At 40.2% G+C, this 26,826-nt stretch overlaps 1 protein-coding gene across 2 annotated transcripts in view; it reads right to left on the bottom strand.

Annotated features, from left to right (window-relative positions):
- sec23a (Sec23 homolog A, coat complex II component) overlaps positions 1-26,826 on the bottom strand; it is a 79,355-nt gene that overhangs the window by 27,900 nt on the left and 24,629 nt on the right. For both annotated transcript variants that reach the window (XM_067991448.1, XM_067991447.1), the window contains exons 6-11: positions 24,465-24,544; positions 16,631-16,775; positions 9,998-10,156; positions 6,956-7,071; positions 4,323-4,446; positions 2,894-2,974 (exon numbers count right to left, since the gene is read on the bottom strand). In XM_067991448.1, the coding sequence (XP_067847549.1) occupies positions 2,894-2,974; positions 4,323-4,446; positions 6,956-7,071; positions 9,998-10,156; positions 16,631-16,775; positions 24,465-24,544 (705 nt within the window). The remainder of the gene's footprint in view (positions 1-2,893; positions 2,975-4,322; positions 4,447-6,955; positions 7,072-9,997; positions 10,157-16,630; positions 16,776-24,464; positions 24,545-26,826) is intronic.

Genomic DNA, 26,826 nt, shown 5'->3' with positions numbered 1-26,826 from the left:
TAGGTCATTGCAGCGCCTCCTGCACTCCCCTACACTCCGTCTGCCACATCACCGCCACCACCCCACATCTCCTTCTGCACTGCCAACACTACTCTAGCACATCACTCCTCATACCCACTCAAAGCTCATCCTCATCTTACCTGCACTTACTCACCTCGCCAGTACTCATCCCACCACTACCACTCAACTCAATCTTCAGACAATCTCATGGCTCTGTCTCATACTCACCCTCTGATGCATCTCTTTCACGGTCAGCCTCACCCAACCTGCCACTACCTGTGCTGCAGCCACAGGGTATGCATCACGCATGTGTAGTAGGAAGCATAAGGCTAACATGTCGTGAGCATGAAGGGGATGCACAAGGGTGTTTGAGGGTTTGTCATGGTTTTTACTTATATTTAATTTCTGATCAACTCACATTACATATTATATTGGCACCACTACTGCCACATCTTTGCAAATCTTGTCTGGTTTGTGCAATAATGCCCTTTCCTGAGGATCACCATGAAGACCCACAACCGATGCCACCCATTGTGTCACTGCAGAGTGGGTGTAGGTGTATTTGCAGGGCTCTTTTATGCAGACGTCAGTGATGTCCCCGGTGTCATCCTGGAAGGATGCGGAGGAGAAGTTGTTGAGGGCAGTGGTGACTTTGACAGCGACAGGTAAGAAGATGGTGCTCGGGCCAGCTGGGAGCAGCTTGGCATCAAGGAGACTGCAGATGTCCATGACTACATGTCGAGTGACTCTGAGCCTCCGTGTGCACGACTGCTCAGAGAGGTCCAGGAAGCTGAGCCTTGGACTGTAGACCCTGTGGCGAGGGTAGTGCCTTCTGCGACGCATCTCTCTCTGCAGTTGACCTCCCTCCTGCTGTGCAGGTGGATGTATCACAGCACTGTGTTGTGGAGCTCCACGTGTCAGAGGTGGACGGCGTGGCCAGCGAGGCTGGTGATGCTGTTTGTCCTCCGAGGAGGTCATGACTGCAGCTATGGTGGCCCCCATCCGGAAGATGTACGTTTGAGGGGGTCCGCAAGGTAGGTAAATGTGTCTGCACACCAGGGTTGAGGTTCCAAGTTGGTGAATTTTAGTGTTAGGCCAAACTTTGTCCAAAGTGACAGAGTGGCCTCCTGCAACGAGTGAGGTTCTCCACCCACCCCCGCCACCCCCCCACCACCACACCTGTCAAATGGACCTTTGCAGCTGCCACAGGCTGGTGGCTGCAACACGGCCATTTCAACTGGGAGTGTTTCCCCCAGTAGGGGAAACACGCTCAGTTGAGATGAAAATCCCAACCCTCTTAAAATATCCTACAAATCAGGTCTGCTAACAACCTGAACTATGTAATTAATTACCTTAAGTGGGATCCCGCCGGCTTTAATTGCCGGTGGGAGTCCCGCATGTGGGGGCTGCGCGCGCATCTAAGCCCGTCAGAGGAACCCGGAAGTGGGCGGGTTGGAGCCGGGCTCCAGACCCGCCCCGGGTACCCCCGATATTTGGAGCCCCCCGCCACGAACCCGCCGGCTTGGACGTCCAAAAAAAAACACGAGCCCCTAGTCTCTGTTTACTCCCTTCTAACCAATTTTTAATCCAGTTTGCTCTATTTCAACTCATTCCATATTTCTTAATCTTCTCTAGTAATCTCCCATGTTGTAACTTGTGCTCTCCTAACATCTATGTACACCACACACACTGCATTTCCCCCATCTACCACATCTGTTACCTCTCCAAAGAATTCTGTGAAGTTTGTCAAACATGATCGTCACTTTTGAAATTGGTGCTGGCTACTTCTAACCACATTCTCTATCTACATACATGGTAATTTCATCCTTAACTAAAAACTCTAAAGTTTGCCCTACCACAGATGTTAAACTAACTTGTCTGTAATTACTCAGATTAGCTCTGTCTCCCCCTTTTGGAAAAAATGCGTTCTACATTGGCCACTCTCCAGTCCTCCAGCACATATTCACACTCAATAGTACCCTGAAATATAATTTTAGGGCCTCGGCAATTTCCTCCCTCAGGACCCTAGGATGTATTCCATTGGCTTGATCATCCTCTACAAATTGACGAAACTTTCCTCTCGGGGTCCTACCTCACTTTTAATAATTCTCCTCTTTACTGATACACTGATTTTTATTTTGAATTTTCTTTTATTTCTTACCTCATATTCCCTCTTAGCTTTCCTTATCTTGCCCTTAACTTCTTTTCTTAGTTTCATATTCTCCTTTAGCTTTTTTCATTATTATTCTCCTCATAGTCCTAATAGGCCCTCTTCAATTTTAATTAGTTTCTAACAAATGTATCTACTCATAGCACCCTAAAATGACCAGTAGTTTCTTCCTTTTTTAAAACAAAATAGAATGTATATATTCTGTACTTTTGCAATCTCTTTTTTCAAAAAACATCCCTCTTATTCTACAGTCCTGTGCACCAAATTTCTCCTTCTGCCTCACTTTAGCTGGGTCACTTCTCATCTTCCAAAATCTGCCATAAATCCAATTTGGTATTCTTGTTTTTGAACTGACTTTTCCCTTTCTAGAAGCCCAGAACGAACTTGTTTTAAAAATAGTATTCCTTTTATTGCAGTAGGGCTAAATCCACTGCCTTTATAGTGCCAGTTTCATATTTTAGTATTGTAAACAATTTTACAACACCAAGTTATAGTCCAGCAATTTTATTTTAAATTCACAAGCTTTCGGAGGCTTCCTCCTTCGTCAGGTGAACGATGTGAAAATGAAAAATGAATTTTAGTATGAAAGAGGAATAAAATTGTTTTATGTCTAACCACAGGTGATGCCTTGCTGCAATTTATTTGGAGAACTACACAATTGGTCCTAGTCTTTTGTAACATCATCCTTAAATTAAAAATTGATAGAAACGCAAGACAACTCACATTTTCTGACACACAAGGTCCTTTAGCACAAAGTGATATGCAGGGTCCAATGGCACCAGAAATCTTTATTTCCCTTGATGTCTTTGGAAGAAATTAAATTTTAAAAATTATACACCATCAACACATACTAGGGTTTGAACATTTTTTTTACAAACAGTTTTGAGGCTCAGCTTAGAGCATTTAGGATACATATTTACGTAATCATTCTTCCTGTGAAACACTGAAACTGGCATTCATCTTTGATTAAAAATAAACTTTTAAAGTCCAATTTCAAAAGAAGAATGCCAAATTATATTATTCCATTCAATACTATCCCGTGTACAACCATATGTGATAAGCAAAATATCGTAAAATGTTTAGATTTTAAAATATGTATCGACAATTCTACTAACTTCTGGTACATCATTCTGTATAAAGATTTACACCATCACTTGCAGAATTGAGGAGGATATTGCAATTATTGTAAGTGTATAATATTGTATGTTTCAGACTCAGGATTTTAAGCAAAACTGATTTAGATTTTTGATTTAAAAATTATCCATAAAATTTGGAAGTATAACTACATTGCATACATCATTTTGTGTGGTCAATTTCACATTCTTATTCACAATTATATAAACTAGCTGCCACAGGAATAGAACAAACTAGTCTTGAAAAAAATGCAACAGGGGCTTACTGCTGGAGTTCATTTTACAGACATTTTAAATTCTCAAAAGCTATTTGGACATTAATACTAATTTTATCACAGTTTTTGATATAAGTTACCCTGCTAAAATGTTCTAAGACATCAAATTTAATGTGATCATCCAACATTTTGTTGAAAAAATGTAAGATTTGGTAAATGATGTCTTGGTTTTATTTCCTAAAGCTAAAGCCTGTGTGTACAAAACAAGGCTGGGAGTGTTCATTTGGAACACAGGTGTTTACTGTCCAATCTGCAACATTCTTAATTAAAGAATAAACACTCTCCCCGAGTTGGCTAGTGATACAAAAACATAATAATAATTCCTGTTACAAAAAGCTTAGAACCAAAGGATATGCATGGATCACAAAAATATGCTCCTTCTGTCTTACGCAAAATTATCATATGCTTGCAACTATATTAGTTTAAACCAAACTCTAGGCCAGCAAATAGCCAGGCTCAAAAAGATCTAGTTCCATTTCATTGTGCCATTCCTAGCAATTCACATTATGGTAGAAATTCTGATCCAAGCATAACATTTCTTGGTAATTTAATTTTGTGTTTATCAACTGATGGACTAAAAAGGGATTTAATTTTGCATTCCAGTAGTAGAATATAAGAACTTTCGAGGTGATCTGATATGATATGTTACTTTGATTTCCAGAAACCTTGAGAATTCAGGAATGCAGCCTCCAAACACAGTTTGTAGTAATAAAACAGATTATGGTGAGATAATTCTACTATTACCTTAATTTCTAGTGTGCCTCCAAAAGCCATTTTAAATTGTCCCTGAATATCCTTAGTAAACACTCGCTGAAAGGTTTGCTTAAATAGAGACGTGTTGAATGAGTCCCCCATCACCATGTAACCCCTGAAGAAAAGATAGGGAGAAAAGTTACAACAAACACTGGCTTCTTCCTCAAATGAGATGGGAGAAAAATACATAATTTTTAAAAGGAAGATTGTAAAATCAGATACATGCTGTAGTTAGCAACCAAACTGATATGAGGGGACGGTCATCTGGGAGGTCAGAGTTCAAATCCCACTCTCTAGTGGCATCGATGCTTAAGGTTACTCCAGGAGCCATGTTGGTATTCAAGCTCTAGCTTGTTCCAGTGGGCATCTTTTATAATGGAGGGAAGCAAAGAAATTAAACCACGGGGCCTGCTCTTGCATTGCTTTAAATCATCTTTTGGGTTGAGCAAGAAGCTACATTCATGATAGCCACAGGCTGAACCAGTGAACAATCACAGAGGTTAACAATAAGACTGAGAGGCAAGGAGCAGAGGGGCTGTTATTTAAAAAAAAAATAAAACAAATCTATACAAACGAAAGCATCCACATGGATTTAAGAATTTTACAGGTTTAAAAAACCTGACAGGCTCCATCAAGGTAACCAGATCTGCAGCAAAACAAACTTATTCCACGTGTTCAAAATATTCAGCATCTCGATTCAACAAAATATCATGGAGGAAATTAAGTCCTTCGAGTTAAACTTGCAATTTATAATCTCTGCCATTTTTTTCACCCCATTAACAACAACAACTTGCATTTATATAGCGCCTTCAATGTAGCAAAAGGTCCCAAGGCGCTTCACAGGAGCGTTATCAAACAAAATTTGACATCAAACCCATAAGGAGACATTAGGACAGGTCAAAGAGGTAGGTTTTAAGGAGCGTCTTAAAAGGAGGAGAGGTAGAGAGGTTTTGGGAAGGAATTCCAGAACTTAGGGCCTAGGCATGGTTTTATTTTCTAGGAAGCATTAAATATCCAAATAATTTGAAACAAAATCTAGCACAGTAACATGCAAAACACTGTAATTAATACAATTTTCCAAGATTAGATGGTACATCTGCAGAAATATAATACCAAGGGAAACACAAACCATGTGCTCCAATCACACCTTGAGGGGAGCACCAAGAGGTTAGGAACTTCTGCAATAGATCAGGCATGAAAAAAAATTACAATTACCCGAAGCAAACTTTGAAATGTGAGATCAAGAATGTCATCATCAGGTACCTGAGAGCTTATCTTCTAAGATGCAACTAACAACAACTAAGATGCTTTGTTTTTCCAAACAAACAAAATTCAAAACTAAGTTTGAAGGGTACATCTTTAAAAACAGGTTGGTTTGAAAATGAAAAACCTGTAATACTTCATTTGAGATTAATCCACGATACTAATCACATGGTGATAGCTAATTTCAGATTACCAGCTCAATAATAATCCTATCAAACTTCAATCTCATATTAAATTTACAGGCTATTTTAAAAAAAGAAATGTTATTATTCATTCATGGGATGTAGGTGTTGCCCATCCCTAATTGCCCTTGAGAAGGTGGTGGTGAGCCGCCTTCTTGAACCGTTGTAGTCCGTGTGGTGCAGATACTCTACAGTGTTATTAGGTAGGGAGTTCCAGGATTTTGACCCAGCGATGATAAAGGAACGGCAATATATTTCCAGGTCAGGATGGTGTGTGACTTGGAGGGGAATGTGCAGGTGGTGGTGTTCCCATGCGCCTGCTGCCCTTGATGTTCTAAGTGGTGGAGGTCGCAGGTTTGGGAGGTACTGTCAAAGAAGCCTTGGCGAGTTGCTGCAGTGTATCGTGTAGATGATACACACTGCAGCCACGGTGCGCCGGTGGTGAAGGGGGTGAATGTTTAAGATGACAGATGGGGTGCCAATCAAGTGGGCTGCTTTTTATTGTTTTAAAGACGCACCCTAATCTGCAAGATTCGCATACAGAAAAAAGAAAAAAACACACAAGTCTGCTTAAGCAAAAATGTGTCATAAAATTTGAACCCTTAAAAGGAACATGGTAAGATTTACATAAAGTCTGAAAGCAGAGCATCAGGCATCCACTTAACCCAGTAAAGTCATAAAACAGAACTGCTGCAAACCTTTTACATTTTTTCCAATTGCCTAAATCTGTAACAGAACAATCATCTGTACCATACAATACTAAAGCATCAAACCTTTAGAAAACTCTAGAAGCAGAACAGATGTCACTAGATTGCACTGGAAGGACAAGTTTAAACAGAAAATAACTAGAGGAGAAATGTTTTGGTAGGAATTTAACATTTTTCCTGAGAATCTTAGCTAATTTCTTTTCACTCCAAAAAAATCTTATTTCTTACCCAACAAAAATTGAAAGGAAAAGTAGAACAGTGACTTGAGATAAGACAGATTTTGCTTGGAGAGTTGTAATGCATCAAATTTGATTGGGCTAACCTAGCCCAAACGCATATTCAAGAAAAATTAACAGATTTTATTCACTACACTTCTAATTTTGCAGCCTTCACATTTTATCCACTAAGATTTAAACTTTGGCACTGTAGGTATAGTATTGTGATTGGAATATGCCACGTAATTTGTACTCACCCTGTATGATTTGGGCAGCACTTCATTTCATTGAGCCCAGTCTGATCCAATGCACAAGCATAGATATCAACGACATGGCCATTTGCTGCTGCTCGATTTGACAAGGCTTCATAGTGCTACATTAAGAGAGAAGGATAAAATATTGACAAATATTAAACCAACTCAAAGTCTCCTACACATACTAAGCTTGGCACAAAAATATTGATTAGTATTACTTATCTTTTCTATCAAAACAGTTCTGTCAAATTTGATGCTAAAAGTTACTATATTACTGAATTATGGTATAGTATACACAGTCATTTGAAAAGGCTGTACTTTAGACATAACTAAATGCCAGTATATCTACAATACAGAGTAAAAGATGGTTGGGATTATACTACAAGGAAGTAACACATTCAAGCGCTTAGATGACATCATAAACTAATCAGAATCTGTTGTTTCCTCCACCTTATTTATTAATAATGCAAGATGAAAAGGGACTCATGAACATGAATGAGTGGAGAAAATGAGTACATGCACAGGAAGAAGAACACGCTGCTGTTTGGACCAACTAACAACTTTTCTCTCTAACATACATTTTTTTTATTATTGTTGAACCAGTTTCAAATGTAGTGCCGCACCCGACAATGTTTTCCACTATTTTGCTTTAAAAACCTTGAAATGTGTGCGTGCGTGCGTGTATAAAATTGCTAATGTGGGGGAGGAGAGCAGGACCTAGGGAGGGGTGAGATGGGGAGGGAGGAGTTGGGAATGGTGAGGGGGAGAGGGAAGGTGGAGAGGGATGAGGAGCGAAGTAGAGGGGTAGAACGAAGAGGAGTGAGGGGCGAGAGATGGGGACAATTGATAGGGAGGAGGAAGGAGAGGGGGTGGGGAAACAGATAGAAAGAGGACAAAGAGGGGGAGGCAAAGAGGAAAGGGTAGGGGGCACGCATGTGGAGAGGGAAGGGGAGAACAGCGGCATGGGGTGGAAGAGAGGGGAGCAACAGTGGGTGGCACTGGGCTAGGATCAGTTTTCATCTCAAATGGGAGGGTGAGCTGCGCTCAGCCAGTGCCCAATTCCATCTCCGTTGGTGGGGAAACCATTAGAGTGCAAGTTTTTGACTGAGAATGGGGTGTGGTGCTGTGTTTTGTTCTGGATGAGAAAAGGCTCAAGTTGTTTCTCAGTTGGTGGAGGGAAATTTCCTTCTCAACGGGTGCGGGCAAACACTGCTCACGGAGAGAGAAATAGTAATAGCTTGCGGGAGGGCAAGCTTCAATTTCATTGTCGGGGGAAGGAAAAGCGGGATGGCTTGATTTTTCTTCAATGGGATGGAAGAAGGTTGTCTTTGCCCTGAGTGAGGATGGAGTGAAAGGCAGGTTTGTCTTCATTGGGGCAGGGGTGGGGAAGTCCTGAGTTTGCTCTCAGAAGAGGGAGCAGGGTTTAGTTGAATTTCCACTAAGTGAGGGGCATTATAGGAACAGGCGTAGGCCATTTAGCCCCTCGAGCCCGTTCTGCCAGTCAATGAGATCATTGCTGATCTGTGACCTAACTCCATATGCCCTTAATACCTTTGGTTAACATTATGGGGTTTGTAGTACAGTTTCCGTTGAGTGAAGTAGTGTACTGGCAGCATTTCTGGGGGGGGGGGGGGGGGGGGGGGCAGTGTCAGACCTCTCAGGGTGGGTAGTTTTTATACTGATTTCTACTCAAATGTGGAGTTATATTTATTTCAGCTCAGTGAGGGTTGGTTGTGGCCTTATTCCTGGTGAGTGGGGAAGAGGTTGGTGTGCTTGTTTCTGCTCAGTGGGCATTGATGGCTGTATTTCTGCACAGTTGGGGGATGGTGTTGATGAAGGGATTTCTGCTGGTGCATGAGTGATGTGTAGGTTCTCAACCTTCCCGGAATGACCAGGAGTTTCCCGGAATCAGGGATTCCTAACCGAGTGTTGCCTCCAGCAGCCGGGGAGATGAGCGATTTAAATTTCCTGCGACAGTGCGTCCACATGAAAAACAGACACTTATTTGAGGTACCGTATATAATAATGACTGACACACATGTAATAGGCTGGCATCGGGAGTCAGAACGAGGTTAAACCACATTCATTTTAACCAGAATAAATATCCGTCCTTTCCTGGAGCTCGTCACCAGCTGCTGCTCTGTGCCGGGGAAGTCCGGGAATCGCGGGGTGAGGGCGCCCTGAAATCGCAGGGGGCTCAAGTGTTGGAGGGAGGGGGAGAGGTGGAGACTGGGGAGGGGGTGGAAGAGAGGTGGAGACTGGGGGGGGGGGGGGAAAGAGAGGTGGAGACTGGGTGATAGGGGCTTGGGGAAGAGGTGGAGACTGGGGACTAGGGGGAGAGAGATGGAGAGAATGATTTCCCCATGCTTGGGTTCCCCTCTTCGGCTGCTCGAGTGACCTGCTGGTTTTTGGAACTTCTCACACAACAGCTGCTGACGCGAAACCACAAATAAAGATTCTCAACTACAGGGAACCCAACCTTTATAAAAGGTAAATCCAATAACATTAGAAGTCATGTGATCAAATCTCATGTTACCCAATGGCACATGATCTGACAGCACATGATCAGAACATCACATGATTAAACCTCCAGGAATGCCTCCAACCAGAGTTGGTAACCTTAGTGGTGGGTGTGGGCACCTTGATTTCTGCTCACTGTCGAGGGGTTGTTCCTTGCTATTTTGATCAGTGGGGGGTAATGCTTAGTAGGGTCCACAATCTCTGCTCAGACGGGGGTGGGCATTGATTTCCCATTTGCGGAGAGGTGTTGGAGGTGACGTCTTAACCTATTTGCATTGATGCACTTGAACACTGGTGACAGCAGCACACTTAATAAAAGAGAAGAAATAAAAGATTATTTCTTAAAGCTTAAATTCTGCCTACATAATAATTAAAAGACAGAACTGTCACCTGGAACATCACCAGGAATCTTATTTATGAATAGTCTTATCCTGCTTTTTAAAAAAAAAATGGATATGCACTTGGTGGATAGCTGCTAAATTGTATCTACCAGTCCATTTAGGAAACTATATTTATAATATTTACCTTCATTGCTTTCTTCATATATTTAATGTTGTCTTTCTCAATATCATGCCAAGACCTGATAGGTGTCTTTAGATCATCACCCACAACCATTCCAGGTCCCTGTGTGGCTGGTCCCCCAATGAACAACATAATGCGACCTCCAGTGTTGGGGAAAGTGCACTGTTTTAAAAGAAGGAAAATCAGATGGAAAACACAAGAGAACACAGAGCTAGTCAAGAAATTAACCAAAAGCACTACTGTACAACATGGCACTAAGTTATTACTTCTATACGGCATCACAAATGATATAACTTCAACCATGGTAAAATTCCATTAAAATCCTGAATATTTACACTCATTTAGGTAAGGTTTTTCTAGAAAATCTACAATTTATATACTTCATACAACCTTGAATTATTTGAAATAAATGCAGATTTTGAATACCTGCAATATTATTGGGAATTCAATAGGTTTCCCTGAATAAAGTCTAAACTTTACACTAGAGAACAAAAAAGTGTGGTAAAGTCAGTTTTAACAGAGCTGACTACTGGGGTTATTAAGACTAAGTTTTAGGATTAAATTAAAGAAAGGCTTGTTTTTTTTTAATGCTGAGAGACTAGGAGTTGTGGAGGAGCAAAGAGATTTAAATGTCCATGTACAAAAATCAATAAAAGCTAGTGCACAGGTACAGAAAGTAATCAAACAGACTAATGGAATGTTCGCCTTTACCTCAAGGGATTTGGAATACAAAAGTGAGTAAGTACAGAGCCTTGGTCAGACCCTCATTCTAGCGTACTGTGTTCAGCTTTGGGCACCAAACTTCAAGAAAGATATAATGACCTTGGAAGGGGTACAGTGCAGATTCACCAGAATGATACCAGGGCTTAAAGGGTTAAATTATGAGGGCAGGTTACATAAACTTGGCTTGTATTCCCTTGAGTTTAGAAGGTTGAGGGGTGATCCAATTGAGGTGACTAAAACGATAAAGGGATTCAATAGAGTAGATCCAGAGAAACTATTTCCTCTGTTGGGGAAATTCAGAACAAAAGGAAATAATCTTAAATTAGAGTTTTAAGAGTGCCATTTAGGAGTGAAATCAGGAAGCACCTTTTCACACAAAGGGTAGTAGAAATCTGGAACTCGCTCTCCAAAAGGCTGTGGATGGTGAGTCAATTGAAATTTTGAAGACTGAGATAAGATTTTTTTGCTCGGTCAGGGTATCAAAGGATATGGAACAAAGATGGGTAAACGGATTGGAGGTACTGATCGCCCAGGATCTCATTAAATGGCAGAAAAGACTCCAGGTGCTAAATGGCCTACTTCTGTTCCTATGTTGCACTGTATACTGAGTATCAGATTTCTGTATATCATTGTCAGAAAATCACTATTGTGAATTTAAAGATATCTAGAAACAGACAATGTTTGTAATAATATTCCATGTAAATTAATACAACTCAGTCAGTAGCGTTAATACAGACAGCTTGAATATTCACTTTCAATTCAGAATGCTGCCGAGTGTCAGCTTGGAAGCAGATAACCAGCTGTTAAAAAAAATTGTCAGTCCAAATACTCACGGAAACATCTATTAACAATCATACTGCTGACAGTATTGTTAACTGTGTCCAATGCAATCAAAATTACAAGCAAATAACGGAATCTTTTAATATTCACAGTGCGACTGCAGTATTGTTTTAAGTCAGACAGCAAAGTAAACATCAACCAGGAATGTCAATTTAAAAAGCCTCACAGAAGTAAGTGATGCGGTAAAATGCTTGAATGCAAAAAAGTACTGAAAATGAGGAAACAAGTATGCAAAAATGGAAGCCAAGTGTCTGAAATGGGTTCCTATAACTGTTTAAGAACATGATGTGGAGATGCTGGTGATGGACTGGGGTTGACAATTGTAAACAATTTTACAACACCAAGTTATAGTCCAGCAATTTTATTTTAAATTCACAAGCTTTCGGAGGCTTCCTCCTTCGTCAGGTGAACGATGTGAAAATGAAATCCTCGAAATGAAATCGCATTTATAATTCACAGAACAATGCTTGGTGATTACAGACAGTTTTTTCAACTGCCCACTGACCTTCGGGTATGCGTACTCCAAGGTGGCCTTCGAGACACACGACAACGCAAAATCGTCGAGCAGAAATTGATAGCCAAGTTCCGCACCCATGAGGACGGCCTCAACCGGGATCTTGGGTTCATGTCACGCTACACGTTACCCCACCAGCGAACAAATGTTATCTGTTTTTAATATAACGGGTCAGTTGCTGTCTTTTCTATGTTTCTACCTCTCCATCTCTGTTTTTTTTTGTTTGTTGTTTTTTTTGGTGATTTGTATATTCTGAGACCTTGCAGGTAACACCTGTCTGTCTGCACACTGATTGCCTTGGCAACGGGCAGTTGAAAAAACTGTCTGTAATCACCAAGCATTGTTCTGTGAATTATAAATGCGATTTCATTTCGAGGATTTCATTTTCACATCGTTCACTGACGAAGGAGGAAGCCTCCGAAAGCTTGTGAATTTAAAATAAAATTGCTGGACTATAACTTGGTGTTGTAAAATTGTTTACAATTGTTTAAGAACAGTTATCAATTGAACTACTGTAAACAATTGCAGTAGCTGGCTATAAATACTTTAAGACACACACATTAATAACAACAATAATAACTACTTCATAAATAATTATGTAAAAACAGCACTTTGGCAGTGTGGGCTGATATACCATCAGTGTGCCAGAATTCAGGTTTGTAGTTAATCCTGTTAGCATTCGCCTTAGCTGTATAAGGCCTATTAGAAAATTGACTACTTTATCATAAGTGGCTGTTGATGCACAAACTACATCCATTTAAAAATAAACTGGATAAACATTTGAAAATGAAGAATATGAAAAAGGTGCAGGGAAATGGGATTACAGTAGATAGCTCCAGTAGAGGAGCGAGCCACTGGCATAGGTATGATAAAGCAAATAGCTTCCTTTTGTGCTGTAATTCTACAATTGATGATTTCCATTGCTATCTAAATAGCAAAATCCCCTACGTTACAAACATTGTAACCACTGGGCCGTTTTTAATTTCTTCAAAGCTCAAGCTCTCCCTCTGCAGGTCTTACAGCACCACTGTTTTTTGCATAGAAATACACAATTAAAATTCAAAATCAAGCAATGCTTTGCAGTAACAACAATTTGCATTTATATAGCACCTTTCACATAGGAAAACTTCCCAAGGCACTTCACAGAAGCGTAATCAGACAAATATTGACCATGCCAAAGGAGGAGATAATTAGTAGGGGTGACTAAAAGTTTGGTTAAAGAGATCAGTTTTAAGAGGGATGAGGTCTTGCAGGCATTTTTTAATGAGTTAGGAAAGAGATTAACAAGCAGGACCTGAAAAAGTTTGTAATCTCCGGATTACTCCCGTTGCCACGCACTAGTGAGTATAGAAACAGGAGGACAGAGCAGATGAATGCGTGGCTGGAGAGATGGTGCAGGAGGGAGGGCTTTAGATTCCTGGGGCATTGGAACCAGTTCTAGGGAAGGTGGGACCTGTACAGGGCAACGGAGCTGGGACCAATGTCCTCGCGGGGAGGTTCGCTAATGCTGTGGGGGGGGCGGATTTAAACTAATTTGGCAGGGGGATGGGCACCAGGACGTAGCATTGGAAAGGAGAAACACGGAGCACAAAGGATCAGGAGAGAAAGATAGCACTAGAGCAAGAAATAGTACGGTATCAGACTAAGAGAGAGTACACAAAGCATGGTAAACAAGGTTGGTGAGCTGCAGGTGCAAATAGCCACATGGGAATAAGATGTCATGGCGATAACGGAGACCTGGCTCAAAGATGGGCAGGATTGGGTACTAAATATTCCTGGTTTCAAGGTGTTGGAAAGATAGGGAAGGAAAGGAAGGGGGGGGGGGGTGGCAGTATTGATTAGGGAGAATATTGCAGTGCTGGAGAGAGGGGATGTCCTGGAGGGGTCAAGGACAGAATCTATTAGGTTAGAGTTAAGAAACAATAGAGGTGTCATTACACTACTGGGGGTATTCTATAGGTCACCAACTAGTGGCAAGGATATAGAGGAACAAATTTGCAGGGAAATTACAGAGAGGTGCAAAAGCTATAGAGTAGAGTAGTGATAACGGGGGGGGGACTTCATCTATCCTAATATAGACTGGATGATAATAATAAAGGGGCAAAGAGGGGGAGGAATTTTTGAAATGTATTCAGGATAACTTTCTTGACCAGTACGTTTCCAGCCCAATGAGGAAGGAGGCATTGCTGGACTTAGTTCTAGAGAATGAGGTGGGCCAAGTGGAGCAAGTGTCAGTGGGGGAACATTTAGGGAACAGCGATCATAGAATAGCAATGGAAAAGAACACGGGCCACTCTAAAGTAAAAATACTCAATTGGAGGAGGGCCAATTTCAGTGGGATTAGAACAGATCTGGCCGGGGAAACTGGAATCAAAGATTGGCAAGCAAAACTGTAATTGAACAGTGAGCGGCCTTTTAAAGATGAGATGGTTCGGGTACAATCTAGGCACATTCCCACGAGGGAGAAAGGTAGGGCAACTAAAGCCAGAGCTCCCTGGATGACAAGATACTGTGGCTACAAATACTTGCTACACATTCCGGGACTTTCGTCCTGAGGATCACAAAGGCCAGAACAGGCCTCGTAGCTCCCCCGTCTGTACGGAGCATAACAGGATACAATGGGCAGTGAGAAAATGCATTCTCCTACTGTGGCATATGATTTTCATCCACAAAACAAAATGTGGAGAATACGTCCATCTAAGGAGTTAAAGTAACAGTTCTGCTCGGATCTAGAGTTACATCAGACTATCTTGGCATTCCTGCAGCTCAATCCATCTAACTCCACAGCAAGATCCCTACCCCAATCCAACCCCCTGAGCTCCAGAGGAAGGCTTGGCTGAAGAGAAAAACAATGCCAATGACACTCCACACCGAACTACCTCAAAACAGCAATAACAAATTCCACAAGTGCAGCTTCTGAAACAATGATGGACACCTTCACAACAATGGTTGAGTTGGCAGAAGACTGATGGGCTTGCTGATAGAAATCCTGGTCAGAGCTTGAACTGCTTCGGTCCCAAAATTCATCCAACGTCTCCTGACCAGCAGCAATTTTTGTTCCTAGGTGAAGGTATAGCAACTCCCTTGACTTGCTGCAGGTCTGGTGTGAACATTATATTTACAGAATTCTCTGAAAACTCAAGGTTGCATACAGCTGACAGACACCAGATTCACAAATCATGACTGTAGCTGGAAGACCCAATAGACAGCTTTACAAATTATGAAGCACAAGACCAGTAACCAGAAACAAAACAGACTATGCACAACATTAAAGACAATAAAATCGCCATGGGAGTTTTAGCTGGATCTCTAGTAATCTAAAACTTCAGCAGAAAGAGCAATCTAAGTCAAAACAGAAAGCCGTCTCATTCAGGCAGCATACACATACAGCAAAGAAGTGGCGAAATGAGGCCTTGTGATTTGCACATATTTCTAAGTGGGTTTTAAAGGAATCATAGGCAGTCCTTCCTCACCACTGAATTAGTTATTTAACTTGGAGGTGGAGGACAAGAGGTTTTCACACTGTTTAGATGATACACAATTTCTTAAAGATGAGCAAACCGAAGGAACTCAGTACCTAAGGGTGGCGGGGAGACACTGACATGTTAGCATTTAGACAAATCACCAAGTAGTTAACAATATAAAGGTCCATGTTATACTTCTAGCAGGGTCCACCATATAGGGAAAATTAATACAGTTGTAATAAGTCCAACTGAATTAGTATTTCTCTTACTTTATTTTGTGTGGCAGTACATCTGCTCTCTTGCTAACATAGGAACAGGAATAGGCCATTCATCCCCTTGAGCCTGTTCCGCCATTGAATTAGATCATGGCTGATCTGTATCTTAATTCTATCTACCCACCTTGGTTCCATAACCTTTAATACCCTTGCCTAACAAAAAATCTATCAATCTCAGTTTTTAAATTTTCAATTGACCCCCAGCCTCAACAGCTTTTTGGGAGAGACCTCCAGATTTCCACTACCCTCTGTGTGAAGAAGTGCTTTTTGACATCACCCCTGAACAGCCTAGCTCTAATTTTAAGGTTATGCCCCCTTGTTCTGGACTCTCCCACCAGAGGAAATAGTTTCTCTCTATTTACCCTATCAGTTCCTTTCATCATCTTAAATACTTCAGTTAGATCACCCCTTATTCTTCTATATTGAAGGGAATACAAGGTTAGTCTATGCAACCTGTCTTCATAATTTAGCCCTCCAAGCCCAGCTATTATTCTGGTGAACCTGCGCTATACCCCTTCCAAGGTCAATACATCCTTCCTGAGGTGTGGTGCCCAGAACTCAGTGCAGTACTCCAGATGGGGTCTAACCAGTGCTCCATACAACTGAAGCACAACTTCCACCCCTTTGTTCCAGACCTCTTGAGATAAAGGCCAACATTCCATTAGCCTTTTTAATTATGTTTTGTACCTGTTCCACTAGCTTTTAGTGATTTCTATACTTGGACCCCTAAATCTCTCTGCTCATCCATAGTTCCTAGCTTCTCACCATTTAGAAAACTTAATACACATAAAATAGAATTTCTTGGAGAAGGGTTCCATACCTCTAATAGACCAACAGCAATGGACAGAGCAACTCCAGTTGATCTCAGTGGTCTCTTTCCCTGTGGTACAGGCCAAGGGTCACGTTGCAACTCTCCCAAAAGATCAGTCAAGTTCATGTCAATTTTTTGTACAGGTTGCAAAAATCTGTAAGAGTGAAATTTTAAAAAATGGAATATTTCAGGCACTTCAGGACCAGATGTTAGATTCACCTCCCAAAGTAGTGAATGAACAGATCAACGCCAAAATAAGAAAATGATTAACAAACTTATAAAATATGAAATTACTAGGACTTAAAAGAAAAACTCTAAGCTCCAAATAATGTTTAATGCACAAAATACTTTCAGATCTTGTCATTATTTTATTTATGGGATGGAAGGCATTTGCCCATTTAGCCAACAGTCTGAGTTTTGGAAAGATTTACTGATAGTGGTTTGTTACAGGATGATATTGGGAGGTTACCTGCTACACACTACTTCTTTAAAAATGCATGGGAAATGCTGTTAATTAGATATTATTCAGAACAGTACAACAATTTTAAAAAGTGGCCACCTGGTTGAAACGGTGAAAAAAAAGATACAGAACTTGTCTCCAGATTTTCAGCTAACGTACTCTAGTGGTGATAAAAGAAAGCCAGAAAACTCTTCAGAATTAACAGGTAACAGTCGGTCGGAAAAATATCCATTTTGAAGCCATATATTTGAAATTGCACAAATTCATCAGCTTCCCCCAAAAATATATGCTTTTGCACTTAGATTTTTATAATGCTGGTTATCATGAGGATTACGGAGGAGCCTTTTTCCTGATTTTCTACTTGTCCCCCAGCCCCATGCACATCCCAAGTTACTAGCCAAGATATCCTCCCCAAGATATCCTCCCTCCTTTCCCCTCTCAGCCCCTAGAGTGATTCTTCATTTTCGCTGATTTCAAGCTCCAATTCATCTCACCACTATTCTCCTTAAACCTCTCCCTCCATGTAAATTTGCTTAGCCATGTTCACGGCCACCTCCTCAACGCTGCCATCTCGCAAGGCCTCTCCATTCCAATGGTACTGATCACAAACTCATCACTGACCACTGTCTTATATTTCTCACTACACACATCCCCTTACCCCTTCCAACCCCACATCTTTCTGTGTTTGTCCCTGGAAAATACTCTTCTCCCCCCCCCCCCCCCCCCCAAGTCACTTACAATTCCACTTAAAAACTCCCAACTGCTTCGTCTTTGGCCTTCCATTCACCAGAATACTTCTACAGCTGTTAATCTGCTCAACCACTCCCTCACCTTGAAAAACAGCTTTTTGGAGAAAGAGTTCCAGATTTCCACTATCCTTTGTGTGAAGAAGTGCTTCCTGAAATCATGCCTGAACGGCTTAGCTCTAATTTTATTATGCCCCCTTGTTCTAGACTCCCCCACCAGAGGAAATAGATACCTACTCTATCACACCCTGTAATCATCTTAAACATATCTATTTTATCAACCCTTAATCTTCTATATATTGCCCCTTTAAGTCCAAGGGGTGCAGAATTAAGCCTATCTGGCATACAACCAGTTTAGCCATCCATCACTACATCTGGCTGGAACACATGAAGCACTATCGAACCTCAATCTCCTTTGCCAAAACCGCCCACTATTCCAGGATCATCCTGGAATGCAAAGATAAACCCCGGCACCTTTTCTCCACTACCAACCATCTCAAGTCCCTGCCCCCTCAACCCTCACCTCCACAAGTGAAAGGAGCTCATGGACTTCCATGTCATTAATGTAATTCTTATATTTAAAAAGGGAGATAGAACAAGTCCAGGGAACTATAGACCAATTAGCTTAACGTCAGTGAAAGGAAAGATAATGGAATCCTTACTCAAAGATGTAATAGAAAAACATTTAGAAACCAAAAATATAAAGAATAGTAAACATAGATTTCAAAAGGGAAGGCCATGCTTGACCAACCTTATTGAATTCTTTGAAGAAGTAACAGAAAGGGTAGACAAGGGTAATGCAGTAGATGTAATATATTTGGATTTGCAAAAGGTCTTCGATAAGGTACTGTATAGTAGAATTATGACTAAGGTCAGAGCATGTGGAGTCAGGCAACGTGTAGCAGAATGAATAGCAAGGTGGCTACAAAACAGAAAACAGAAAGTAGGGCTTAATGGTGGTTACTCAGACTGGCAAAAGGTGAGAAGTGGTGTTCCACAAGGATCAGTGCTGGGACCACTGTTGTTCACTATTTACATAAACGATTTGGACTCGGGAATCGGAAGTACAATTTCAAAATTTGCAGGTGACACCAAATTGGGGGGTATAGTTAATACTGATGAGGAATGTGACAAAATACTGTAAGACATTAATAAACTTGCAGAATGGGCATGTAATTAACAAATGAATTTCAATACAGATAAGTGTGAGGTGGTACATTTTGGTAGGAAGAATAAGGAGGTCACTTTACTCCTTGTAAAATAAAAGAGTCTAAATGGAGTAGAGGAATCTGGGGGTAAAGATACACCAATGAATAAAAGTAGTGACGCAGGTTAAAAAGGCCATAACAAAAGCAAACAAAGCACTGGAGTGCATTTCTGGAGGGATAGTATTGAAAAGCAGGGAAGTTGTTAAACATGTATAGAATCTTGGTTAGACCACACTCAAAAGTACTGTGAACAGTTCTAGTCTCCATATTATAAAAAGGATATAGAGGCACTGGAGAAGGACCAAAAGAGATTTACTAGGATGAGACTAGAACTAAGAGGTCATAACTATCAGTAAAGATTGAACAGGCTGGGGCTCCTTTCTCTAGAAAAGAGAAGTCTGCAGGGTGTCCTGATAAGATTTTTATGATTAAGAAAGGGTTTGATAGTGGAAACATCTTCTCTATGTCTACCCTTACAAGGAGACCATTAATAAACTTGCAGAATGGGCGTGTAATTAACAAATGAATTTCAATACAGATAAGTGTGAGGTGGTACATTTTGGTAGGAAGAATAAGGAGGTCATTTTTATAATATGGAGACTAGAACAGCTCCTTATTCTTCCTACCAAAATGTACCACCTCACACTTATCTGTACTGAAATTCATTTGTTAATTACTCGCCCATTCTGCAAGTTTATTAATGGTCTCCTTGTAAGTGGAAACATCTTCTCTACGTCTACCCGATCAATAAATATAAGATAGTCACTAATAAATCCAGTAGGGAATGCAGAAGAAACTTCTTTACCCAGAAAGTGGAACTCACTACCACAAGGAGTAGTTGAGGCAACTAGCATAGATGCATTTAAGGGGTAGCTAGATAAACACGAGGGAGAAAGCCATAGAAGGATACGTTGATGGGGTTTGATGAAGAAGGGCAGGAGGAGGCTTGTGTGCAGCATAAACACCGTCCTGGACCTGTTGGGCTGAATGGCTTGTTTCCATGTTGTACATTCTATGTAATGGATTTCCAAGTCACTAAGATTGAGGCCATCCATTCAGCTGCCTCTACTTTTCTTCCCTACCCATGCCCACCACGCCAATCCTCCCACGAGGCTCCCTCCTACACTAGCCCCAATACCGCATCCTTCTCTAGTATCTTCCCTCATTCCCTCACCAAGTACATCTTGTCCATGAGACATACCTCCTGCTTCTTTGACCACATTCCAACTAAACTGCTGACCATCCAGCCTCTCGTCCTGGCTCCCATGCTAGCTGATATTGTAAGTGATTCCCTCTCATCTTTGTTTGATGTCTTCATCGCTGTTCAGTCTCCCAGAAGGAGCACTTTTAATTTCTAACACACACAACACATTTGATTGCAATTTTTTTTTTAAAAAAGCATAATTTAAGGGAACTGCCCATACATAAAGAGGGCAATGCTACTAAATACACCAAACAATGAACACAAACGATTTCCTACATATCTCTATTTCTAACAGCTTAGGATGGATCAGCTGCTTTTATATTCTTCTTTAGCTGCCAGAAACTACCGGAAATTATTTATTTATTAGCCCTGAACATGTTCCCAACTGCTAGATCTCTTCCTGGGGTCAGCCGATGCGGCAGCGATGAGTTTAATGTTAGTAACATCATAATGACAGAACTTCATGAATGCACATTGGCCACGCTGTCACCATCATTCTGTTCAGCTGCGCAAATAATAGGTTCATAGCGCAGCTAGTTTACAGGAGGACCAGCTGCATTATCCGCTGGCAAATATGGGATAGCTGTGCAGTCATATCACTCTCCAAAGACCCAGGCTTTAAAGAATCATGTACTAAACATTAACTCAGTGGCAAGAGCAGAGATAAAATGAGTATGAAAAAAAAAGCAAATAAACAGGGTATGAAACTGAAGAAATGAGCAAAGCGAGAGAAAACAGCAAACTGTAAATATTATAACAATGGATCAAATTGTTTTCTCCATACTTTTCCTGGTGTGTTCACATAGCAAGAACAAATGTGCGGTGTACAGGTAAGCACAATCACAATATGGGACCAATGTTTTCATTCATTTTTTTTCATTAGAAATAGGCTTGGCTGTACATCAAAACATTTTGCATGAAAATGTTAATAAAATTAGCCATGCCCTCAATGGATTTTTTTTCTGTAGTAAGAATGATCCTAAAACATACCTCAATATCCATAAAAGAATTTACTGCAAGGAAAAAAAAAATTGAAAATTTCAGAAAGGCAAGGCCAGTAATTAGATCTGATCCCAAAGAGGGCATGTTTTTAAAATTAAAACATCTGAAATCTAAAAAAAGCAAATGTATCTGTGCTGGAACAGAGAATTAATTCCAGAGATCTGGATTTTTGCAGATGATACAAAAATTGGCCGTGTGGTTGATAGTGAGGAGGAAAGCTGTAGACTGCAGGAAGATATCAATGGACTGGTCAGGTGGGCAGAAAAGTAGCAAATGGAATTCAATCCAGAGAAGTGTGAGGTAATGCATTTGGAGGGCAAACAAGGAAAGGGAGTACACAATAAATGGGAGGATACTGAGTGGGGTCGAGGAACAGAGGGATCTTGGAGTACATGTCCACAGATCCCTGAAGGTAGCAGGACAGGTAGATAAAGTGATTAAAAAGGCATACGGGATACTTTCCTTTATTAGCCGAGGCATAGAATATAATAGCAGGGAGGTTATGCTAGGACTGTATAAAACATTGGTTAGGCCACAGCTTGAGTACTGCATACAGTTCTGGTCATTACATTATAGGAAAGATGTGATTGCACTAGAGAGGATACAGAGGAGATATACAAAGGATGTTGCCAGGGCTGGAGAATTTTGGTTGTGAGAAGATTGGATAGGCTGGGGTTGTTCTCTTTGGAACAAAGGAGGCTGAGGGAAGGTTTAATTGAGGTATACAAAATTATGATGGTACTAGATAGAGTGGACAGGGAGGACCTAGTTCCCTTAGCAGAGGGGTCAGTGACCAGGGAGCATAGATTCAAAGTATTTGGTAGAAGGATTAGAGAGGAGCGGAGCAGAGGGTGCTGGGGGACTGGAGCTCATTGCCTGAAAGGGTGGTAGAGGCAGAAACCCTCAACTCATTTAAAAAGTACTTGGATGTGCATTTGAAGTGCCGTAACCTACAGGGCTACGGACCAAGTGCTGGAAAGTGGGAATAAGCTGGATAGCTCTTTCTTGGCCAGCACGGACACAATGGGCCAAATGGCCTCCTTCTGTGCTGTAACTTTCTATGATTCTATGAGATCTCCATGCACAAAATTAGTATCTACAATATTGCATTATATACTTATGTGACCTCAAAGCATGAATTAAAAAAAAGCTTATTCTGTGGATACTCACAGAACAACCTTGTGATCCTATGTATTTTTTTTTTAAAAGGCCACTGTTATCCAGGAATTTTAAAGGCCAAAATTAGCAGCTCAAACAGTGGAATTTACAGCAACAATATTTTCAATGAAATGCGTAGTCACTTTATTTCTAAATTTTCCAAGCTCTGTGACCAACTCGAAAGCTGCCATTTTTGGAGCTTAAAGTTATTTCATTTAAATCCAGGAGGAAGCCTCCGAAAGCTTGTGAATTTAAAATAAAATTGCTGGACTATAACTTGGTGTTGTAAAATTGTTTACAATTGTCAACCCCAGTCCATCACCGGCATCTCCACATCATTAAATCCAGGTGGCAGCAAAACACTAAAGAGAAGACTGCCTCAACTTGACGAAGAGCCTTCCCACTTAATAGAGTTCCCAATTGGTGATTGAAGTGTGTGGTGGGTTAGACACTGACCTTTTACCTCAGGTTCAAATCCAATCCAGACTAAGGGATGAAAGTCTCCTCTCTCTGCTGGCTGTAAGGGTCATATGTGAAACAAGCATGGGCAGTCTCAATCCAGGTCCTAGGGTAAAATGAGCCCAAAGCACAAAAATGCCCCCATTGTGGCAATCTCAGTCAAAGAAGCCACAGGAAGTCTTGGTGTGGAAAATAGAAAAAAAATCATAGTGGTGCAATGGAGTGGGGATGGGTGGTGAATTCATTTGCGGTTGGGGTTAGGGCAGATTTACCTTGCAGATAATCTTACAATACTTGATAGTGTCACTGGATGTCTAAAATAAAAATTGTTTCATTTTTCAACATTAACATCTATAGGAACATAGGAAAGTACAGGACCAGAAAAGGCCCTGCAGTCCATCTGATTGATCCCAAAAAATAAAATCCTCAACTATCTGTCCATTTCTTCCTTAAATATTACCATTGTATCTGCCTGCTTGGGCAGTCTGTTCCATGTGTTATCCACTCTTTACTAACACCATGACTGGTGCAAAATTCAAAAAAATTGATCAAAATGGTTTACAATTTAATAGGACTCGAAGAATAATTTTGAAATAGTATTTTTATTTTCACAACTCAATCACGAGCTACATGCTTTTCCTCACTTGTTTGATTTAAAATGGCATTCTATTTACCACCTGAATATCTTTTAAAATTAAAAATAGTTTATCTCACATTTAAAAGATTAAACGTTGAATTTAACATTAACTAATTCTGTATTTTTTGTGTTCACTGAAACTTATTGTTCAAATCCCAGCTAAATTGATACTTAAATCACTATAATTTAAATTTTATAAATAACTTCAAAAGAGCCACAGGAACAGGAAATAACTACTAGAATCAGAACCAGTGAATTGTTCTCTACATCAGCCATCCCAATGTTCTGAATAACATTTCCAATTTATGCCAAATTGTGGATAGTTTTGTGCTGCAAGCCCATGCTCACTCAGAACTGTATGGATATTATCCAAATTTACACCATGCAAAATCCTTACAGCCAGGAAAGAGGAGAGCCTACCTGCCTGTGCTGGATTCAAATCAGATCTTGGAGGTGCTCTAGCCTACTGTACCAATGATTTCACATCAACAATTGTAACATCACATTGGGTATGTTTTTAACATTATTAAAATGCTTATAACTGCAAAATTAAAAATATAGCAAAGTAAATATACAAAATTGCCCTTTTTGGATTATAATGGACATTATTGGGAACAAAATACTGCACCTTTTGTTTGAAATTAGACTTGCACTTTTTTTGAAATGGACCAGTTACTTTGATCATGCAAAATATAAAACTGCTACATCATTACACACTGTTAAATCAAAATAGTTCCCAAACACATTTTTTTCATTACCCTCCCTAAAATAAAAATACAGTCCTCTAACTTTAAAGTTAATTCTTCACTCAGATACTAATTCAATGATGATCAAAAGTGTTAATATTTGTACTGCTACTGCAAGAAATGGCCTTACTCAAATATTCCAGAGGCAATTAAAAAGTTTGCTTTCTCATGAAACAAGTTATTTTTCCTACAGTAATGTCATATAATTAAGATGCAATTTTACCTGTTGGATGGAGGTGGCTGCTGAACTTGAGGTCCACGACCTACTTGGGCAGCTACTGGTTTAGTTAAGCCCAACATGTCCTATTAACAGAATTAACAATGCAAATTAAAGCCATCAATCATGCAACAATAACTACTGTTCATTCTTCCACTGAACTAATGTTCATCATTTACATTAGTACAAAAAAAATTACTAGGATGGATCAATTTATGTCCAAATTCCCAAAACAGCAAGATCTTAGCATCAACACCTTGATGATGGGCCAAGTGCTCATGTCAGACAATTCACTACAAAACAGGGGAGTTGTTTTCCACAACAACAATGGGCAAGCATTGCCCAAAGTAGATCTCAACGTTTCCGACAAAACATTATATAAAAGCTGCTGTTACCTTTTAGGCTTTACTCACTAATTTCTCATGCTCAGGACAGAAGATCATTTTCCATAAAAGAGCAGGTTGCTCCCTACATAGCGGAATGACTTTATACACACACTACCTGGTAACGTACATTACCCAGGGGTCTAATAGAAATGCTTGTTACTGTAATACTTTTCTGTAACTCACACAAGCTCTCATGCACTCCTAGTCATGGGATAGCAGAGAACTAAATACCATCAGACCATATTTTATGAATCAGATTAACAGTAAAATGTAGACAATATCAAAAGGATTATTACAGAAAATTTCATTTAACATTTAACTTACACTTCCTCAAGTATACAAAAATAATCAAAAAGACAACATTTTGCAAACTATCTCAGTAATAATAAACCTGGACTAGTGCTCCCCTCACTGAAATAGTGAAGAGTTAATTAGCACAGCTTCGGCACCGCCCCCCCCCCCACCCAATTAAAATAAATGATGATCGCAAATTTGCTGAATTAATGCCAATTTCATCATCACTGCCACATTGACTGGAAAATAATGGGGCTGGAGAGCTCTTCGTGACCCGGCAGCAGTGTGATTTGTTACTCCAAGATCGCTTTCCTTTAAGCACATTAGTCAAGTGATATTCAATTGCTCAAAGTCACATTAACAGTAAAATGGAAGTTAAGTGCATGATTAGCATTAATACAAAATTAATTTTCATCACTGCTTCAAAGATCAAACATTTGAATTCAAGTCACCCTTTTAAGTTTAAATAATATACATGATGTATGATCCAAATGTGCCAGAAACATGCTGCCTGTTATAAAATAATGGAAACAGTGTGTAGGCAGGATTAGAAAATTTAGCATATTACCTTCTCCTAAAATGCTGACAATATTCTAGATTTTTTTAAAAAAATCAATGGATATACTCATGAATTAAGATTGCATTCCAAGTGTCACAAAATTGAATGTTAAAAAAATTGGTGTAGATATAGATGATAATCTTCCTGACTATCAGGAAAATAACTATCCAGCTAACCAAAGACAGCCTTTGCTGTAGAATAACACAAGATGCTGAAACATCTGTTTTCTAGAATGGGTTCAGCGATAGCTTGATTGCTATTGAGGGTAATACTGTCATCCTTACTTCAATTCACTAACTTCTAACTCTTACCTTGAATTTTAAACACGACAGGTGTACAACATTGCCCTGAAATACATTAAATTTGATGACAACAATGCTTTCAGAAATTGCTTATGGAAGTTTCTAGATGCACGGTGGTGCTGTATTTGTTTGGATTATTCACTGAACATATTTGCAGGCAACACAAATATTTCATGCACTCTTGGTAATTAGCTACAGTGACCTTTTAAAAAAAAACACTTGTATTTTTGTTCCTCGCGATCCTTATACAGTGTCTTTCAGCTGTACAATCCTCCGGGAACTCTGCGTTCCTCCAACTCTGGCCTCTTACGCATCCCTCACTCCCTTCACCCTACCATTGGCAGCCATGCCTTCAGGCCCCAAGCACGAGAATTCCCTCCCTAAACTTCTCAACTTCTTGCTCCTCCTTTAAGATGATCCTTAAAACCTACCTCTGACCAAGATTTTAGTCACCTGTCCTAATATCTTTGTGGCTCGGTGTCAATTTTTTGTCAGATTATGCTCCTGAGACGAGCCATTAAAGGCGCTATATAATGCAAGTTATTGTTGTTGCTTAGTTAAGAAGTTTAACCAGCATTGTAAGAACTTCTCATCAATGGTCATAGCTTTGATTAAAGAGGACAAAATTCTCCTGTGATATTGCTCTCTCAGTTATTTTAAGACAGTGGCTAGTTGAGCAACCAGGGGCTAGGGTTAAAAATTAAACGATTAATCCGACGGGAGATTCTTATATTGGTAGCATCATTGCACTTTATTGTGGAAAATAAAGAGACTATTGTTTATCCAAAGCACATCAATGCTTCTTTTTAACATAGTTGCATGTAATT

The sequence above is a fragment of the Heptranchias perlo genome, chromosome 10, assembly GCF_035084215.1.
Source record: "Heptranchias perlo isolate sHepPer1 chromosome 10, sHepPer1.hap1, whole genome shotgun sequence".
Classification (NCBI taxonomy): domain Eukaryota; kingdom Metazoa; phylum Chordata; class Chondrichthyes; order Hexanchiformes; family Hexanchidae; genus Heptranchias; species Heptranchias perlo.
This window is presented reverse-complemented; position numbering and strand designations above follow the sequence as displayed.